Source organism: Lynx canadensis, chromosome E1 (assembly GCF_007474595.2).
Source record: "Lynx canadensis isolate LIC74 chromosome E1, mLynCan4.pri.v2, whole genome shotgun sequence".
NCBI lineage: Eukaryota > Metazoa > Chordata > Mammalia > Carnivora > Felidae > Lynx > Lynx canadensis.
In genome coordinates, this window is record NC_044316.2 from 36,824,904 (window position 1) to 36,846,352 (window position 21,449).

At 47.4% G+C, this 21,449-nt stretch overlaps 1 protein-coding gene and 1 long non-coding RNA gene across 9 annotated transcripts in view; one reads left to right on the forward strand and one right to left on the reverse strand.

Annotated features, from left to right (window-relative positions):
* The window catches only part of LOC115501845, a 37,666-nt gene that overhangs the window by 12,231 nt on the left and 3,986 nt on the right, over window positions 1-21,449 (forward strand). For 4 of the 8 annotated variants that reach the window (XR_003964924.1, XR_003964926.1, XR_003964925.1 and 1 more), the window contains 3 exons: window positions 8,664-8,790; window positions 12,783-12,882; window positions 21,149-21,298. This is a non-coding gene — a long non-coding RNA (uncharacterized LOC115501845). Of the gene's footprint in view, window positions 1-8,542; window positions 8,791-9,735; window positions 9,800-12,782; window positions 12,883-21,148; window positions 21,392-21,449 lie in introns of those variants that run through there. The other 4 variants (XR_003964927.1, XR_003964921.1, XR_003964923.1 and 1 more) reach the window with 3 other exon arrangements.
* The window catches only part of SP2 (Sp2 transcription factor), a 28,102-nt gene that overhangs the window by 5,750 nt on the left and 903 nt on the right, over window positions 1-21,449 (reverse strand). The window contains 2 exon segments of the mRNA XM_030297051.1: window positions 6,236-7,207; window positions 7,944-8,023. Coding sequence (XP_030152911.1) covers window positions 6,236-7,207; window positions 7,944-8,023 — 1,052 coding nt within the window.

Sequence of the window (21,449 nt, forward strand, 5' to 3'; positions counted from 1 at the left end):
GCACGTTAGAGCGTGAGTGGGATGAGGAGGGCATTTGTGGGGCAGTGATGACAGCAGCCTGGCACGGGTGTCCAGCCCCAGCAGGCACCTGTCCACATGGGAGAGCTGAAATCCAGGGGGCAGTGATCCAGAAAGGGGTATATTAAGGCTAATGGAAGCGAGGGTTCTGTCACAGAAGATGGTTACAAATATGGAAAGGGAGAATCGAGAATAAAGTGTGTGGCACTGGACAGGAATCGGAGGTACTGGTGGAAACTCTTGGGTTTCAATATAGAGAAACAGAGATAGAAATGTGTGATAATATATGTAGGTATATGCGTGTCCGTATCTTTATCTATGTAGGTATTACATATATGTGTACATACGTACTTATGTATATTTATGTATACTTCTTGGCTGTGTCCACTGAGAGAGGCTGGGAGCAGCAATACTCCAGGGATAATGAACTCACCCAGCACCCAGGTCTCAGCTTCTAAAACTCATGCTCCACTAAAAGGAACCAGGGCTCCTTGGAGAAAGAGCTGATTCCAGGTTTGGGGGCAGGGAAAGTGCAAGACCTTGGAACACCTGTTGTACCAGAAAGTACGAAGGTACAAGAATGGTGGTGTCATGGGAAGAGGACATGGGAGCCAGCCTGAGGGGTCTCCCATTGGCCAAATACGGGAAAACCTGAACATCAAAATAATACTACTAATGGGTTATAACCCACTGGATAAAATGGGAACCTAATAGTCCCTATTGACATAAAAAACAGATGGAGAAGAGAATGACACAATTTCCAATCAGAACCAGGACTCCTGGGAAGAATGATCCACCCCAGGGCTGGGGCTAGGAAAATACAAGGAATGAAGAACCTGCTACAACAGGGATGGACCCTGAAAACATTATTACTAAGTGAAACAAGTTGACTGCAAAAGCTCATTGTAAGGTTCCATTTAATGAAATATCCAGAATAGACGATTCCATAAAGACACAAAATGGATTAGTGGTCGCCAGCGGGGTTGGGGGAAAGGGGAGAGGAGGAGTGGCTACTAAAGGTACAGGGTTTCTTTTGCGGGGGGGGGGGGGGGGGGGTTATGAAAATGTTCTAAAACTAGACAGTGGGGATGGCTGCACAACTCTGTGAACATACTAAAACCTACTGAGTTGTACACTTTAAAAGGGTAAATTTCATAGTATGTGAATATTTACAGCTGATTTAAAAGAGAAAAGGATGGGAGTATGTCAGGGGATACAGAGGCCAACCCGAAAGAGCTCCAAATGGCCGAGGGTGGGACCAATGTGAGTAACAAAATAAAGAACACAGTCCTGGATTATAACCCAAAGTATAACATAGATATACATGAGTCCCTCTACTGCTAGAAATAAATGAATAAGTAAATAAAGAAGAAAAAGTCATCTTTATAGAAGAATTCCCAATAATATTATGTAGATACTTTCTCTTCCAGGATGCAGAGCTTAATTCTTAACCCCTACTCTTGCCCATGAATATGGGCAACTCCCATATTAGGACTTAGCAACTCCCTTCCAAAGAACAGAGAGGGGCGCCTGGGTGGCTCAGTCGGTTAAGTGTCTATCTCTCTCTCTCTTTTTTATGTGTATTTATTTTTGAGAGAGACAGAGCGTGAGCAGGAAAGGAGCAGAGAGAGAGAAAGAGAGAGAGAGGGAAACACAGAATCTGAAGCAGGCTCCGAGCTGTTAGCACAGAGCCTGATGTGGGGCTCGAACTCATGAACTGTGAGAATTGACCTGAGCTGAAGTCAGAGGCTTAACCAGCTGAGCCACCCAGGTGCCCCAAGTGTCCATCTCTTGATCTTGGTTCAGGTCATGATCTCACAGTTCGTGAGTTAGTCTAGCCCCATGTCAGGCTCTGCATGGACAGTGCAGAGCCTGCTCGGGATTCTCTGTCTCTCTCTCTGCCCCTCCCCCACTTGTGTGCGTACATGCTCGCGCTCTCTCTCTCTCTCTCTCTGTCAAAATAAGTAAATCAACTTAAAAACAAAAAAGAACAGAGAATGGGAAAAGTAGTAACTTCAATGAAGAGACCTAGCAAACGCGACCTTAACCAGCGACAGAGGTTAACATCAGGGACATGACATCATCAGGACGGCATATGGACATCATGTACTCCTCATATAATGTGATTAGAGGGCCATCTCACCTCTGTAGTATTCTTTCCAAAAACCTATAACCCAGACTGGGGGCATTCTGTAGGATACCTGACCAATACACCTCAAGACTGTCAAGATCATGGAAAATAACGACCAAGAAGCTATCACCTGAGGGGCCCAGGGAGATGTGCCCGCTAAGTGCAACATGGTATGTGGACTGGATCCTGGAACAGAAGGCGGACATAAATGGCAAGACTGGTGACATCCAAATCAAGTTTGGAGTTAGGTAACAGTCTTGTACAATGTCGGTTTCTTAGTTTTGACAAATGTACCTGGTAATGTATGATGTTTAACACTGGGGGAAACTCAAGTGAGAGGTAAACAGACACTCTCTGCACTACCTTTACGTTTCTGTAAATATAACCTCTTCTAAAATAAAACATTGGGGCGCCTGGGTGGCACAGTCGGTTAAGCGTCCGACTTCAGCCAGGTCACGATCTCGCGGTCCGTGAGTTCGAGCCCCGCGTCGGGCTCTGGGCTGATGGCTCAGAGCCTGGAGCCTGTTTCCGATTCTGTGTCTCCCTCTCTCTCTGCCCCTCCCCAATTCATGCTCTGTCTCTCTCTGTCCCAAAAATAAATAAAAACGTTGAAAAATAAATAAATAAATAAAATAAAACATTAATTTTAAGAAAATATCTTCTAATGAAAGATACTAAAACAAGTGGGCAAAAGTCTGATGAGGAATGGGATATTTACATAATCTCAAAGTATCTTCCTCTTAATACTACTTCACTACAAAGAAAAAAAGGTGCAGAAATCTGGTGAACATATTTGCTACTTTAATTGTCACCAGTAGGGAGACAAATTGAAATCATGCACCCTTTTTAGGATATGGTGAGAACACAGCATCACTTCTGTATTTCTGCAAAAAAAAAAAAAAAAAAAAAAAAAAAAAAAAAAAAAAAAAAAAGCACAGCCCAGAGGTCATGAGGAAACATCACGCAAACCTAAACTGAGGAACATTCTACAAATAACTGGCCTGTAGCCTTCAAAAGTGTCAAGATTGTGGCACCTGGGTAGCTCAGTCCGTTGAACATCCGACTTCGGCTCAGGTCATGATCTCGCAGTTTGTGAGTTTGAGCCCTGTGTCAGGTTCTGTGCTGACAGCTCAGAGCCTGGAGCCTGTTTTGGATTCTGTGTCTCCTTCTTTCTCTGCCCCTCCCCCCTCAAAATTAAAAAATATATATATTTTAATTAAAATTAGGGGCGCCTGGGTGGCTCAGTCATTTAAGCAGCTGACTTCAGCTCAGGCCGTGATCCCATGGTTCGTGAGTTCGAGCCCCACATCGGGCTCTGTGCTGACAGCTCGGAGCCTGGAGCCTGCTTCTGATTCTGCATCTCCTCTCTCTCTGTTCCTCCCCTGTTTATGCACGCTCTCTCTCCCTCTCTCAAAAATAAATAACATTAAAAAAATGTCAAGGTCACAAACATCAAGTTAAGACGGAGAACTGTTCTAGACCGAAAGAGGCTAAGGAGACATGACAACTACATGCATGTAGTTCCCAACTACATGGGAAGTCTTTTGCCATAACGGAATCATCGGGACAAGTGCTGAGACCTGAGTGGAGTCTCTAAACTAGATGCTAGCATGTTTCTTTGCTAATTTCCTAGGTGTGATGGTTGTACTGTCATTATGTAGAATGTCCTTGCATGTAATAATGAGACCCTTTCTATAAAATATTTGGAAGTGACAGGGATTGTGGTGGCAACTTACACTCAAATGATTCAGGGGCAAAAAGTTATTTGTTAAAAAAGTCCTGCTGGGATTTTGATTAGTGCTATTTTTAAATTCCTGGGTTATCTGAGACTGTGCTTCTCAGTTAAAAGCAAGAAACAAACCTTACAGCATCTCTTAATGAATACACAGTTCTCATCCCCAATTTTCTCATATGTGCCCCTTTTGCACATTAATTGCTATTTTCTGTGTATCTGAAGTTTCTGTTACTAGAACATTTTTTGTTAAAATAGAGCAAGGGTCAGCAAACTTTTTCTGTAAAGGGCAGATACTAAATATTTTAAACTCTGTAGGTCATGATGAGGTCTCTGCCTTGTAGTGCAAATGCAGCACAAATGGACATGTCTGCTTTCTAATTAAACTTTATTTATGAAAGCAGATGGGTGGGCCAGATTTGACCGTGAACTGCCCATGTCTGAATCAGAATATAATGCCTTTTTAAAAAAAATGTCCATATCCTTTGCCCCACTTTTAGGAATTTATTTAGCTAGAAGACTGGAAACTGCCTACATCTACAGTTAACAGAGAATTAGTGGTAATATACAGCACCTGAGGATATTGGAAAACTATTTTATCTTTAAAATAATGTTGTAGGGACACCCGGGTGGCTCAGTCAGTTAAGCATCCAATTTCAGCTCCAGTCACGATCTCACGGTTTGTGAGTCTGAGCCCACATTGGTCTCTCTGCTGGCAAAGCAGAGCCCGCTTCAGATCCTCTGTCCCCCTCTCTCTCTCTACCCCTTCCCCACTCGTGCTCTGTCGCTCTTTTAAAAATAAATTAAAACTGGGGCGCCTGGGTGGCTCAGTCGGTTAAGCAACTGACTTCAGCTCAGGTCATGATCTCATGGTTTGTAGGTTCAAGCCCCGCGTCGGGCTCTGTGCTGACAGCTCAGAGCCTGGAGCCTGCTTTGGATTCTGTGTCCCCCTCTCTCTCTGTTCCTCCCTTGCTCATTCTCTGTCTCTCAAAAATAAATAAACGTTAAAAAAATTAAAAAAAAATTAAAACTTTAAAAAATATTTTAAAAAATAAAATAATGTTGTAGTTAAATCTATGCACATTTGCATGATTATGTCCTTAGGAAGACCTAGGTTTAAGCCCTGCCTCCATCAGTCTCAAGATCTGGGACCTCAGGGAACGGAGGGGAGGTACTGCCAAGGATGTGTGCACCTGAGCGGGTATCACCTCAATTCCTCTGTACGGCAGATCTGATGATGAAACCTCATAGATATTATAATAAGTAAATTAAACAGTTTAAAGAAAATCACTTGACAATACAGAATGTGCCAGAAGGGAGGAGGCACTCTAAGGCAGACCTCAGATTTCCGCCTGTGTGACTCCCATGTCCACAGGTCAAACTCAAGCGCACTCCTTTTCCGCCCAGGAAGAGGACACAACTCCCTACCCTCGCTGATGGTGATGCCTTGGTTCTCTCTCTCTAGACAACTGCATGATAAATTCCTCGATGGCAGGAGCTGTTTTCTTGCGTTAAAAAAATCCTTGTCCTCAATTTTAATTGTAGCACCTGCCACTGAGATCCAGCAAGTCAAAGTGAAAAGCAGAAAAGAGCGTGGGGTTTGAAGTCAGAACTTCAAGCTGAATCCTGGCTCTTATCACCTATGCCCCATGAGCTACTGGATACTTCCTAACTTCCCTGAGTTCCAGGTTCTCCATCTGCAGCACAGGCACCATCTCTGGCACTTAGTAGGCATACACAGAGAATAAAACCAACTCACACAGAGCCAAAGATATTCCAGAGTAATACACCACCTTAATAAAAGCCCCAATAAGAACATTTTTGTTGAAGTTCTTAGCATCACAGATGAATCTAGCCTAAGAGTTCCTGCCATCAAGCTGGCCTGTGTCTCCCTATTTTTTTTCTTGTCATTAACAATGACCAGAGTTTTCTTGCTTTACATCAAATTCTATGGTTCTGACTGAAATTCGTTTCATTCTTGTACCGTTCTGAGTATGTAGTTCCATAATAAAAAAAAAAACAACGAACTTTACTATTAAAAAGTATATATCTGCCCCCTACCCATCCTCCAAAAGAGACTCCCTGAAAGAAAAACTAGACCACAATATAGGTATATAGGGACATCTCGGCTTATTTCTAAGGGTGAGCTGTACGTAGCCCTATGAACCGAAGAGAGCCCATTTGCCGGCCCAAATGGCCACTTCCTGCCCACCCCAGACGATGCTGAATCCTAGCACTCAGGTCAAAGTGGGAAATGCATCAGCACCATCTTCCAGAGCAAGCCCAGGGGGAACGGAGTGTCAGCCATTCAGTGTGAACGAGAGGGAGGCAGGTGCAGAGGGTGAGTGCGGTACCTGAGTAGGCGTCGGCTCAGCCGCCTGGATCTGAAAGTTCTGGGAGGGCTTCTGGGGGACGGTGGGGAGGGTGGCAGATGCCGCCTGCACCACCCGCAGGGCCTGCTGGGGGATCTGCACCACCTGCTGCTGCTCGGCCTTGGGGGGCACCACCTGGACCTGCTGGACCACGGCTGGCTGGCCCCCACCAGGGCTCTGAACAATGAGCAGGTTGTTTCCTGCCTGGATGATGTTGTCCGCAGTGGTCTCGATCAGCACCGTCTCCACCTGCTCAGCCACAGCCACGGGGGGCTGGGAGGCAGGCAGACTCTTCTTTCGGGCTTTCTTGTTAGTCTTAGACAGTGGTGTGGGGGGGCTCTCCGTGAGGAGCTGAGCGGTGGCCCCGGAGTCACTGGTGTTCACGAGGTTGTTGACGGGCAGCGTGAGCGTCACATTGCCGCCCCCACCTGTCAGCTTCACCACATTGGCGCCGCTCTGCACAGGAGTGGTAGTCGTACTTGACTTCTGGACGGGGGCTGGCTTGATGGGGACAGGCTTGTGGGACGGTGAGGGGGTGATGATGGCTTGGCTGGTGCCGGGGATGATCTGGATCTGGTTGGTGAGACTGGGCTGTACCTGGATGGTCTGGGAATTGCTCGCCTGGGTCTGAGGGACCGCCTGGTATTGGATATTGGCATTTGACCGGGTCCCTTTGTTGATCACAGTGGGGTTCTGGATAGCGAACACCAGCTGCCCCCCAGGATAGGACGCACTCAGTTGTGACCCCTGAATCTGAAGGATGTTTCCTTTGGAGGACAAGATTCCAAAGCTATTCTTGCCAGGACTGAGGGGGAGAGGGGCAGGTTTGATGGGGACGAGTTTCCGTGGCGTGGGCTGGGGGGGCGCAGGAGGCGTCACCGCAGCTTCAACAGCTGGAGGGCCAATTTTGCTACATGTTGCAGCAAGCAGGGCTAGAGGAGATGGCTGGGAATCCTGTGAGAGAATAGGCGGAGAGAAAGTGAGGTGTGAACCCGCTGCCCAGCCACCCTCTGCCCTTCGTGGCCCCTGGCAAGCTCTTCGCCACCGCTGTGGTAGGCAGGGTGCCAGCATCTTTCCCCTCCCTGCTGGCTCTGCTTTCTCTCAGGGAGAAAGAATGGGCAATGCCTTCCTCAGGAAGGAACTCTCCAGAAACCCCCATAGCAGGGTAAACTAACACCCTTACTTCCCACTATCCTTGTTTCTCAGGGCTCACGGAGCCATCCTCAGCTCTTAGATAGAAGTCCATTGGCCCATCACAGGGGTGAAGGGGACCCTGATTCCTCAGCTGAGGAAGGGCTGAGGAAGGGAGGGAGGGAAAGAGGAAGGGAGGGAGGGAAAGAGGAAGGGAGGGCCAATAGGAAGAATAAACACTCTGGTAAAGTGGGGAGGGCTGCTCTTTTGAGGCTACAGAGACAGAGCCTCTGTGTAGGGACACAGCCTCTGTTTCCCTTTTATGGTCAGGGGGTCTGGTGGAAGGGACCTTGAGTTTAACCCCGCTTTTCCCTCGGCTCAACTGTGCCATCTTAGGTAAGCAGCCCTGGCTTCTTAGTTGAGAGAAAGCGGACAACCGAACCTTCCCGGGTCTCATATCCTAGCCAGTACAGAGCTTTTGGCTGTGGTTTAATGTCGGCTTCCGGGAGTGCTTCCAGGCCGATGCAGCCCCAACCCTCAGAAGCCACTGCCCACTCACCTGGGTGGTGGAGGCGGCGGGCTGCAGGTAGTCACTGGGACTGACAGCGGCAGTGGCAGCCATGCTGGTCTGTGGACCTGCTGGAAGGAAAGAGACAGAACAATGCACAAGATGCCGGAACAGAACCCAAGCCCACTGGCTCAGACACTCTTTTCGCCTCTTTGCTGCTGCTTCTCCAAGAGATGTTAACCTTTCCTCACATCTCCCCACTCAAGATTAGCAACCCTATACCTTTCTTTTAAAAAAAAAAAAAACTTTATTAATTTTTGAGAGACAGAGAAAGAGTGTGAGTGGGGAAGGAGCAGAGAGAGGGAGACACACAATCTGAAGCTGGCTCCAGGCTCTGGGCTGTCAGCACAGAGCCTGACGCGGGGCTCGAAATCACTGACCATGATATCATGACCTGAGCTGAAACTGGATGCTTAAACGACTGAGCCACCCAGGTGCCCGTTAGTAGATGACCTTCTTTCCTTCCTCCAACTTGGCCATCTGGGGCTGTGAGGACAGCTGGTCCTGTCTCCAGCCATCATAAAGCCTGGGAGAACATGACGATACAAGACTATACCAAGAGCAGCTTCAGTCACCTAATGGAGCTCTCTCTACAGGGTACTGCTGACTCTCCCTAGCTAGATCGGAATCCCTATTTGGAGGCGCCCTCCCGCCTCCCCCGCAGCTAACTCCCTAGTTCTAACCCAAGCTTCTTGCTCGCTCTTGCTATAGCCAGGTGCCAAGCCAACCTGGGAGAGAAGCATCCCTCAGCCAGGATCTCTACAAGGACACGTCTGCTCCATGAGGAAAACTTAGGTGCTTTATTCTCAGCCTTTATTACAAAGGCACAACGGCCCAGGTATGGATCTTCAGCACATGGGGAACTGCTTTAAGCAAATTCATATAGGATAGTAGGTATGGCCCCAAAGGTGTCACCAGGACTAGAACTAATGACTGAATATAACAAAAAGAATGAAAACAGAGTAAACTCTATTTTTGTTAAATGTGTTATATTTCTAAATATGAGTACAGCAGGAAAAGTCTTTAAAAATGCTGAAATGTTAAAGGCCATTATCCCTTGGTGGTAGAATTTCATTTGACTCAGAATTTTTCTCCTTGTTTTCCTGGATTTTCTCATGTTCCCACAATGAACCTACTCTATTGTGCTTTTTTTTTTTTTTAATTTTTTTTTTTCAACGTTTATTCATTTTTGGGCACAGAGAGAGACAAGATGCATGAACGGGGGAGGGGCAGAGAGAGAAGGAGACACAGAATCGGAAACAGGCTCCAGGCTCTGAGCCATCAGCCCAGAGGCCTGACGCGGGGCTTGAACTCACAGACCGCGAGATCGTGACCTGGCTGAAGTCGGAACGCTTTAAATACCGACTGCGCCACCCAGGCGCCCCCTTTTTTTTTTTTTAATTTTTTTTTTTTCAACGTTTATTCATTTTTGGGACAGAGAGAGACAGGCATGAACGGGGGGATTGTGCTTTTTTTAATTTTTAAATAAAGAAAACTAAAGACGCTGAGGAAGTAACAAAGGGAATCAATACTCTGAACTTAATCGATCTAAGAGAAATATAAGTAAAGTGGAAATCATGAGAATTGGGGCAAAGAATCTATGCCATCTTGTAGTTCATAATTCACTAAGGAGAAGGCCACTGGGCAGTAAGACTTGTACCTTGAACCTCTGGAAAATAGCTTTCAGGGAGTACAGAAACCAGGTTATTAGTCTGGATGACTGGGAGAAGGCTTAGATGAGCCCCTGATCTCCTGGGAAGAGGACTGAAGTCATGGAGAAGAGGGCAATACTCAAACCATTCCGTCTAGGCTGGCTCTGGCGGAGAGTTCATTCTTCCACGGGAAAGGTAGGGGGAAGGGAAAGAAAAAGTCAAGGGGAAGGAACTAAGCCCAGGACAGACGATGGGCCAGTAAGACGATGCCTTCAATGGTTTCCAGGCCCTACGGCCACACAAACTGCACTCCAGAGTACGACTTTACAGGCCACCACTCGCAAAGTATATGAGAAGCCAGAGGGCAGCTCTAAGCAAAATCGTATTAGGAGATCCTGCAATAATACAGACACTGATCCTCGGCAAAATGCTAGAACAGATGACCGCACGCTACAATTACTGCAGTAAGGAAGCAGTGATCGTAAGGAATAAGCACAGGGTTGCAAAAAAATGAGTCATGCTTGTTTCCTGGGGTTTTGCATGGATACACCAAGAGAAGGGTTGTTGCTGTGTGTTTAGTTCAACAAGGGATCTGACTGAAATTTTCGTAATATCCTTATAAACGAGAAGGAAAAAAACAAAAACAAAACCAAAAACACAGGCAGGATAGTCTGGGTTGGGGGCTAAGCTGAATGTGCCTCTACCTAAAAGGGCTGAGATCCACACACCCTGGGGAGTTTGCTGCAAGGTCCACCAGGGTGTCTCAAACTCAGGGGTGGGCCCCAGGGCAAGGGTCGGCAGCTTCTCCTGGGAGGCCCGTGCTTTTTCTACCAGAATGTTTTATTCCGGTGTTTTCACTGTGCTGGTCTTTTAAAATGAACGCATGCTATAGAGATCATGGGTGACTGTTGCTTTACCGGGCTTTGCCTGTTTCGGGGCCTGTGTGTGTTTTCACAACTGTACCAGTGCCAAGTGGCGCCGCTCTAACTGCGTGGGCTAATTAAGACAACTTAATTCTGCACATTTAATTCACGACACATTTGTGCAAAGTGAGGGATGACGGCTCTTAAGAAGCGTGGGAGGGGGGCGCCTGGGTGGCGCAGTCGGTTAAGCGTCTCCGACTTCAGCCAGGTCACGATCTCGCGGTCCGTGAGTTCGAGCCCCGCGTCGGGCTCTGGGCTGATGGCTCAGAGCCTGGAGCCTGTTTCCGATTCTGTGTCTCCCTCTCTCTCTGCCCCTCCCCCATTCATGCTCTGTCTCTCTCTGTCCCAAAAATAAATAAACGTTGAAAAAAAAAAAATTAAAAAAAAAAAAAAAAAAAAGAAGCGTGGGAGGGCTGTGTTGCACTAGACGCTGCAGGGTAGGCGTCTGCAGCTCAGGGAGCCTGAGGTGTCGAGGCTGTGGCACGCTGCTGCTGACAGCCGCGATACGGGTTCCATCAAGTGTCAGCCTCCCAGAAGGAAGTTGCTGATGTGATTCTTACTGGCTTTTTTGTAGTTAATTAATTTTATAGGAGCTAGATCAATGAGTTGATAACAGATTTCTGTGCACAATTAAGTAAGGTTGCAGCATTCTAATGAAGACAATCTAAGTTGACTCAAAAACATTTTTCCTTTAGAGCAGTGATGTTCAAAGCATTCTGACCACGAACCACAGTTATAAAAACAATTTACATAAAGACTGAGTATGCGCGCACCCACACGCCTCCCTGTCCTATGCTCAGGCACTGAGTTTCCTGAAACAAAATCTACGTTACTCTGTGTGATGTGCTTGGGTATTTTTCTACTCTATTTCATTTTTTTTAAATGCTGGCTGTGACTCACTAAATTGGTTCTGCGCCCTAGAGGCTGGAAAACGTGGCTTTAGAGTAGTCGATTCACCACTGAAGTTTGGAAAACCATGCAAAGACCAAGCAGGCAAGTTCAACTCACAGATGTCACAAAACTGAGGGTTATAAATACAATGGGTGTCAGTATTAGGGTTCAGAGATCTTTAAAAACTAGTATGTGCAGTGCTTTTAGAGCATGAGGCTCCATCCAGACCTAAATGAGAGCTGGGTCTGTGCTGTCATCTGTGGGGTGGCGGGGGCATCCCTCTCAGCCTCACTGCGCTGTAAGACAAAGGGCCCGGGACATCCTGGGATTCTAGGAGGCATCAATAATTACTATGGAGAGCAGCGAGCACACAGTGGGTAATCAATAAACAGTAGTTTAAACTTTGTAGTTGAGTACATCTTGCCCTTGGGTTAAAAAAAAAAAAAAAATCACATGCATGCAGAACAGGAAGACAGAGCTTAACAGTGGCTCTCCTGTGAAAAAGCCCCAGTGGGTTCTTCTCAAAGCTAAACGGGAGGCAATAGAATCTAGACGTGGTTGCCAAAAAAGCTACTGCAATCCTGGACTGCATTTCCAAAAGTTCAATCACAGAAGAAGAAGTTAATCGTCCCAGTGCGTTCTGCACAACTGGGCCACATCTGAAGTGTCAGCTTTCATTCTGAGGGACATTTTGAAAGGGGCATTTTCAATTGGAGCTTGGTCAGAGGACAGGAGCAATGGTGTGACCAGGATGCCAGACTAGTGATATCCACCAGGGGACTTATCCCATAGGTGGTTCAAGACTTTAGGGTGGTAACTTCAAGAAGGCAGATTTTGGGGATGCCTGGCTGGCTCAGTCAGTTGAGCATGTAACTCTTGATCTCGGGGTCATAAGTTTGAGCCCCACACTGCAGGTAGAGTTTACTTAAAAAAAAAAAGAAGGCAGATTTTGGATTAATAGAAGGGAAAACTTTCAAAAGATAGAATCTGTTGCCTTTTGAGGTAATGTTCTCCCTTTTCTGGAATCGTTTAGACAGAGGCAGGATGTGTGTCTCTGTCAGAGATGGGATGTCTAGATGGGGTGGGAAGCTGGACTAAACGAACTTTTATAAGACTTTTTCAATTCTCAGGCCATGTTGCGATTAAAAACACAAAATGAGTTACTTGCAGCCAAGGATGGGAAGGGAAGGCAGGGGCTCTCCCAGGAGGCTCCCCTGGGCTCAGGTTCACTTAGCTAAAATTGGTGACTGACTCCCGCAGACATCCTCTGCTCTGAAATAGAAGGACACTAGAATGGGACAGAGTGCAAACGACTTGAAAAAAGGCCTTGAGCTTCTTACTCATCTCCCTTTCTCCCTCTACAGTTGTTGTTACCCTGGACTCAAACTGTTTGGAGACCAGGTTGGGCTCTGAGCAATTCTTCAGTTAGGAAGTTACAGCAGCATTTACCGAAGCAGCCTGCTGGTGCGCGACGACCTTGTACCATTTGGGTTTGGTTTCATTTTCCTCCCCAGTTGGCTCTTGAAATAACCCTCTAGATTTCAAACCAGTGTTTGTAAGTATCTCTCCTAGTGTCACTCAGAGCTTTGTGGCCCCTCGGGTGCAGGCTTGGGCAACCAAAACAGAGACTGATCTCCCTACCACTGGAGAACTATATCCTGGGATTAACCATGAAAGGGAAAAGAGAAGCATTTCCAGTTGGGTGTTTGGAAATGAAAAGTGGTTCAGAAGTAAGCATAGATGTGTAACTGCAAGACGATGATCAAAGGTACTTTAGAACCTCATTAATTTAGAACCTTATATTTAAATGTGTAATTTGGACATAAATTGTGCTTAACTTTGTCTTCATACTATTCAAAGGGAGGCTAAATAGTGTATGAAGACTGCAAAGGGACTCTTGTGCAAAACCACGTAATTGTTTTATGCCACTTCGACCATTTCAATTGTACTGCGTGCTTTTAACAGCAGTTTAGATCCGGTCACTGAAACCTACACTTAGCAGCACTGGTGAGTGGGATTTCCTAAGCGTTCTTGAAAGAAAAAGCTGCATTCCTTTCAGAGTTGTGCCATTCAGACTTTTCATTAATTCAGGTTAGCTAGAACTTTCCCAACAGTCCTTTGGCTGGTGAAGTTTTACAGTGATTTATTACACAAGCAACAGTAGCTCTCTCAGGCTCCAAGGAATGCCAAGGGCATCAAGGAAGGCTTCCAGACTGGAGGGTTGGGGGGTGGGGTGGGGTGGGGTCTAGGGCCTGATGGCACCACCCCTGACTCTCCTTTCCCCAGACTGGAAGCCAGTCTAGTTCGAACACCAGCTGAGAAGCAGCCCCTGAGTCTCGGGGCTCTTTCTGTACAGGCCTGGTGGAAAAGCTGCCGGCACTTTACTGTTTCCCTCCTTTCTCACTTGCTTATTTCCCTGAGCAGCAGCATCAGGACTTTGACCCTGGCTCTCTGCTCTCCCTGCTCCTGCTTGGGTCACCCAAGACCTCCTCCCTGCTAGATCCAACAGACCCTCGGTCAGCCGTTCTTGACCCTGGACTATTCCCAACGCCTCAAAATTCCCATGGATCTTCTCCTATCTCTCCAGCCTCCTCTTCCCCTTTCGGGTTCTGTTCCTCAACACCCATCCTTCTCACCCAATACCTGTTCCACAGGTGACCATGCCCACTCACAGGGCTCCAGGTACTGTCCACAGACTGCCACCTCCTGGATCTGCATGTGGCCCAGCTCTCCTGAGGGGCAGGCGGGTACATCCGGCCCTCTGTGAGCCTTCCACTTGGGCGGGCCACAGGACTTCCCACACCGAGCTGCCACCTCTGCCCATCCTCTCCCAGCGTTCTCATCCCTGGCCCCCACAGGCCCCCTTCCAGATCCTTGAAGCTTTCATCTCTGCCACTGACCCTTCCTTGCTCAGGGCTCTTTCTTCTCTCTTTACTAGCTAACACCTACTCACCCTTCATGTCTCAGCCAGGTTTTTCCCCAGAAAAATTTATTGAGAGCCCACTATGTACCCAGCTGTCATTTACTCAGACCCCTGAGATGAGGTTAACCCTCTGGTAACACTCGCCACCCATTAAATAATCACAGGCTTAATGTCTCTCGATATTCGCAGAAGGGTTGGGGGGGAGGGCGGGGCGGTTTTCACTGCACTGCTACACACAACACAGGGGCCCTTCAGTGCCTGTGGACTCGATGAATAATAGTCTCTGGTGCAACCAACTTCTGTCTGGTATTTCCAATCACAAGGAAACCTGAACATCATCCTCTTTGCCTATGGACTCATCAAGCCCTCATGAGTCTAGCTCCTAAATATAAACCTCTCTCCAATCCACTCACCACTCTCCATCCCCTTTGCCCCGACCCTGGCACTAACCACCTTCTGCTCGGCCTGGAATACTGCCCAGAGTCTTCAAATGGCTCCCCAGCCTCTGGCCTGGCCCCCTCTAATCCAGCCTCCACTATCAGTGTCAGAAGAATCTTTAAAATGCAAATCCCATCCAGCTGCCCACCCCCCCCCCCCCCATTATACCTTTCAATAGCTTCAGATGATCTTAGGATAAGCTTGTAAAAGCCAAAAACACTCTGCCCCTCCCCCTACCTCTCCTTTATCTCTTGCTCTTCAGACTCTCCCCACAGGCACTTCAGTGTTTTCCATTTCTGGAACTACAACACGCCCTCTCTCACTTGGAGCCTAAGCCTGCTCTTTCTGGCATTTGTCTGGCTAACTCCAGTCCTTACAGCTCGGTTTATAATTCACTTAAGCAGGGAAGATCTTTCCTGACCTCTTCCCTCCCAACCCCCAAGTCTGGGCAAGAGCCCGTGCTGTGTGCCTGTGTAAAGGTCCCACAGGCCCCTTCCCCTATCACAGGGCAATGAGTGGTGTCTGTCCTAGGGGTCTTTCCAATGGCCTGGCTCAGGAAGCACCGTAACAGGAGGAGGCCTCAGACAGGACCCGAAGCCCTGGCCATCAGACTGGGGGCCGCTCCACTGGTCTTTCACTTGAGAACATTACTCTTGAGACACAGGGAATGAGAGAGAAGGGGACCTAAGAAATACCACAATAAGCTTTAGAAAGCTCTTTTCCCTCTGGAGAGAACTGGGTCAAACTCCATAGCCAGGACTTGGCGGTACCTGGCTTTTTTTTTTTTTTTTTTTTTTTTTTCTTTTTTGGCCTCATGGGTTCCTACCATGGCCTTCTTGGCCATCCGCTATGGTATTTCCCCTGGAGGAATTTCACTCTGCACAAACAGTCCTTCTGCAGGCTATTTTGGTCAGCTCAGCTGGGCCAGAAGCCAACAAAACAGTTTCTCCCAGTTGCCTGGCCTGGAAGAATTCAGACTTGGTAAGGGAAAAGCAAGCCGTGGCTGGTTTTAGAGAACAAAGTTGGACCTTGAAGGGAGTTCATAAATGGGCTGAGAGAACCAGCCTGCACGGAAGGAGCAGCAACACTGGTGGTTAAAAACACCAAACTGCAGACAAGCAAGACTCCAGCACCACAATAACCATATAAAGGAGCTCAGTAAGGGTAAAAGGAACTTCACTGACTTTCCATAAATGAGAACAACTCTGAGTGGCGGCTTGCTAATGCCTCAGGCCAAAGGCGGCTCAAGCCAGGCCTCTTAGTGGGCCCACGATTTCATCAGGAAGTTAAAATTCCCTTCATCAGTTTGAAGCACCTGGGGGCTGAGGGGGTTAAGCTTCTGACTCTTGGGTTTCAGCTCAAGTCATGATCTCACGGTTTGTGAGTTCAAACCCCGTGTCAGTCTCTGTGCTGACACTGCAGAGCCTGCTTGGGATTCTTTCTCTTTTTCTCTGCCCCTTCCTCACCTCTCTCTCTCTCTCTCTAAAACAACAACAACAAAAATTAAAAAAATTCACGGGGCACCTGGGTGGCTCAGTTGGTTAAGCATCTGACTCTTAGTTTCAGCTCAGATCATGATCTAACGGTTCACGAGTTCAAGCTCCACGCTGGGCTTTGCACTGACAGTTTGGAGCCTGCTTCAGATTCTCTGTCTCGTTCTCTACCCCTCATCTCCCCCCATCAAAAAATAAACATTAAAAAAAATCCCTTCAGCAGTTAAAAGCTGTTATTTCTCCCCTTTCAAACAAAACCCTTTGCAAGAGGTACCCATAAGTGCTGCCCCTAATTCCTCTCCTGCCAGTCTTTCTTGAACCTGCTCCAGGTTTTTGCCCATGCCACAAAGACTGCTTGTGCCACCAGTGACCTCTGCATTGCTATATCAACAGTTAATTCTTAGACCTTATTTTATGTGTGATCTGACAGCTGACCCCTCTTTCTCCTTGAAACACTTTCTACACTTGGCTTCGGGAACACACTTGCCAGGTTGATCTATGTCTCTAGCTACTTTTTCAAAGTATTCCTTTGCCGGGTCCTCCTCTCCTCTCAAATTCTAACTGGTTGAGTTGCCCCAGGGTGCAGTCTCAGCATTTATTTTCTTCTGTCTATACCTATTTCCTGGGTGGTTTCATCTAGCCTCACAGCATTTTAACAACCAGTAACATACAGGTTCTATATAACGATGACTCCCAAGCTTATATCTTGTATATCCGACTGCCTACTGACACCTCTTGGATATGTCAACAAGCATCTCAGATCTAACCAATGCCTGGTATCGTCCTAATTCTGTGTCTCCTTCAAACTTCCCCGTGCAGTGAATGGAATTCTGTCCTTCCAGCAGCTCGGTGCTAAAACCCTGTACGGCATACTTGACCCTTCTTTTTTTCCACACTCTACATATGACAGCCAGCAAACAGTGTTTCGGTTCAAGGTAGAAAATGCATTTTGAAAGTACAAAATACATTCAGAATCTGATTGCTTTCACCACCACCTGTTATCACCCAGATTCAGATCCTCATCATCTGTCACTGGGTTAACTGCAAAAGCCTCCTAGCCGGGCTTGTGATCTTGTTCCCGTCAGTCTGCTCTCAACATGCATCCAGAATGAGACCCATCACACTTAAGTGAAATCACAGTACTCCTCTGCTCAGAGCCCCCCAAGAGCATCCTGTCTCCCATTCAAAGTAAGAACTGAAGTCCCCACCGTGACACATAAGGACCCTATCTGACCTATCCTGTCCCTCCTCTTCACTACTTCAGCCACGCTGGTCTCCTTGCTGCTTTCCAACATACTAGGTACAGCCCCTTCTCAGGGCCTTTGCACTTGCTGTCCTCCTTGGCTGAGTTCTCAACCTCCCCCGCCCCCCCACCCCAGACTGAGCATGGCTCAATCTCTCCCCTCCTTCTGTGGCTTCACTCACATGTCACCTCTCACTGAAACCTTCCCTGACCACCCTATATATTGCACCCTTTCACATTCTTCTGTCTTCTCTTTTTCTTCGTACCACTTCTCATTGTCTAATATCCAGTAGTTACTTATTTATTGTCACCCACTAAGATGTAGGCTTCCTAAAGCAAGGAACTTCTCCTTCCCTTACCCACCATGTATCCCTCCTACCTGGCACATAGTAGGTGCCTAGTGTATATTTTTTGAATGGATGAGTGAATGAATCCTGGAGACTGCAGAGTGGGAGAGCCTAAATGGAGTTTTAAGAACCACAGGAGAAAACCCACAGATGTGCGTGTCCTGGCACGAGGCTGGAATCCACCCGCCAGGTCAGCTCAGCTGATGCTGTCCCCGATGGAACTCCCAAGCCCGCCCACTGCCTCACGCAGGGACAAGTACCTGTGTGCAGACCCGCACAGTCCAGTCCTGCACCCGGACAAAGATCTCAAAGCACACACCTCATCACCACACACCAGGCACCGCTTTTCAATGTTTCTTTCAATGAACCTGCACCAGGGAAGGGGAATTCTTTTCCAAATGAGTTAAGATAATGAGGGCTGGCTATATGAATATGCCTCCTCGAAATGTGACTGTCATTTGCTAGTTTGCATCCTGCCTGGGTCACAGCCAGTGGCACTGGAAGGGACACTGGAGAAGTGCGTGGGGACCCAGGGCAGCTCTTCACCCTGACAGAGCAGTCCCAGGAAATGGTACAAAGAATACTTGGTCCCAGACCGCTCTTAGGGAACAGGAGAGAAAAAGAAACCAAGATACACTTTTTCCCCCTAGAAGACCACTGTGTACAAACACGTGTTTCTCTGCTTTGGCACATTACTTGTGAGTCACGCCCACATTCATCCCCGGCTCGGACCAGTTGTGAAATGAGCACTGACTCATTTCCCCTGGGAAGAGAGGGTTGGCTTACCATTTACCGTTTGGAAGGCTGGGAAAGGTTTTGGTCTGTCTTTAGGCTAATCTGAGAAGCCTTCAGCCCGACACTGGCCAGGGGCAGAAATACTCCACTTTCAATCACACAGCCCTGCCTGCTGGTCTCTTAGTCCCTAGTCACACTCTCTGGGAAGCCGCTCCATGATTCCACTGAACCCCAGGGGAAAGCTAACAAATACGCCAAAGAGGAAGCTCTAGAAAGAGGACGTTTGGCAGTGGGCAGGCCAGAGTCTGCTGGTCGTTCCTGGGCCACTTTTCACCCCGTGGATGAGGTGAAAGAGGCCACCTAACAGCCTAAGTCATGGCCTAAGAGCAAACCGGCATCTCAGAGCCCTCAGTCTCAAAAACAACAGTCCCCCAAGCTAAACGTTGGCATTACGACGCGGTGAGGCTTCGGCCAGGTACAGCACACAACTCTGAAGCTGACACCAGCTGCAGCTGAGGAATGAGACGTCCAAAGGAGGGATGCAAACAGCTGGACCTGCACACATGCTCTTCCGGTGACACAAACAGCCTGGACATCTCAACACTGTTCGAAGCCGTTCACGGGGACAGACTGAACAGCATCTAACCTGGGCACTCAGCCCTTTTGTGCTCCCTTGCTCCTGAGCAGAGCTCGGCTCCCCAGGGCACGTCCTGATGAGAAGCACACGGTAATGCCCTGTTGCCGGTGACGGCCTCGGAGCACCCAGAAAGAGCACCTCCTGGCCGTGTGTGGGGAAGCTAAGCAGCGAGTGCTGACTGAGCTTGCTCCTGGGTTCTCTTTCTAGCATCGTGTGAGGCAGTGGAAAAATCACTTTTCCCTTTCAGAATCCTGTCAACTAGGACAAATCTACCAGTACCACCGGGGAACATCTCTTCCAGGGCAATCTCTAATCCTTTCCCCAAACTTAGGCTGACAGTGCCCTGGAGTTGGTAATGCCCCATGTTTTTACCCTCCTAATTCGTAGCAAAAAACAAATAAGCAAAAACGTCAACGAATTCATTCCATAATGATGTCCACCTCTCAGTCCAGCATGTGGGTCAAGTGTTCCTCGTTTAGAACTTATGAGAAGTTCCCTAATCCCGTTAAGCTATCCAAACTCATAAGTACTGGCGCTTCTCCAAATACATTTTACTTCAAGTCTTCAGCCCGCAAGGTTTCAGACTAGACCCCATAATTGTTTAAACTCAGAAGAGTTCACATCTCTACAATTTCTAATACTCTGTATACACTTTAATTACTACATTTTCTATCCTTGGAAGCAAGCCTTCCAATTTGTGGTAAACAGAGAACAGAGGGAGTGAAGGTAAGTCACGGAAGAAGATGCTACATTTCCATCATAGCAATGTATGGTGACAAAGGTCTAGAAGATTGCTGAACTCAAGCCAGTACCAGGGTCTACCGACCAGTGGCAACAAGCTTAGGATGTCTTCATGAGGGCCCTGGTTGGGCAATACTCTCTGAAAGCAGAGTCAGGAATTATCACATGCCTATTGTAAAGGACTGTTCAAGCTACAAGGGACCCTGCAACTTCTCCAAAAGGCTGCTAGTAATCAACGAAAGAACGAGGAAGTTCAAGGACAAGATATCAAAATGAACTGCCCTATATGCTATTATGCCACGAAGCTCCTTTACCCAGATATTTGCCAAAATCTTCTTTCAGCTTCTCTCCTCTGACAGGCCTCCGGAGGCCCAAACTTTAATAGACTCTGAGAGAAAAAAGCCGGCCAGTCTATGTGCTGTCAACACTGGTGCCAAACTCTTCCTCCTGGAGCCAGCTCCCCTTACAGGGCAGTGAGGTCGAGGATCCAATTATGAACTAATTCCACTTGGGTCTCCTTGGCAAAGACATTGTGTCTTAGCAGCCTAGCTCAGGGAGTTTATAATTATGTCAGACCGGCTTTTTTTTTTTCCTTGTTGTTACTGCTTTTAAATGAAGAGGGTTAAGCCTCTGTACAACCAAGCGGAAGAACCAGAATTAGAAAACTTACCAATCGCCCCAGCCAATGAGAATCCATTTCCAACAGGTATTAATGCCTGTTGGAAGCCACTGGAACATTGACATCATCAGCCCAACTGATAGGTTGTCTGACAGATTCGCCCCCTTCATCGCACACAAGAATTTAAAACAAAACAAGACACTGCAGTTATATTCATTATTGCAGACAACAGGTTTCTTTGTGTTATTAATCAAAATGACTTCTATGGTGTTGACTTCACCACTGTTCCCTCAACAACCTCTCTGTGAACTGGCCAACACCCTAAACTTTCTAGCCCTAAAAATCTTATCCAAAATACCAACTCAACGCTTAGCCCTCCATTGTGATACTTAAGGCCTTCTTGGGTACAGCATGCCAAGTCGTAGACAGTGCATGCTAGTATACCTTGAAACAGTCATCACCCTTTTTTCTGCAATTAAATCAGCGTAATGGGGGACTGTGAGCCAATTCCTTGCTTAAAGCAGATCTACAAGCTCTTCCCTCCCTTTCTCTAGGAAACCATAAATAAGGGAGCAAGAAGTAGCCTCAAGAAGAAACAAACTTTAGGAGAATGTGCACTGAGAAAAGCCAGATGGAGTCCCCCTGGATCAAGTTAATTAAGAAATAAACATGACGGTATACTGGAGTCAAAACCAAGGAATGCGGTGAGGACAGGTTTCTCAATTGCCCAAAGAGAAGACACAGTTCCTTTTCAACTAAAATTAGAAAGCCACTGGGACATAAGCCAAGAAGCACGGGTAGGAGGCTGAGAACCAAAAGTCAGCAATGGGATGGAGGCAGGGTGGAGAAAGAAAG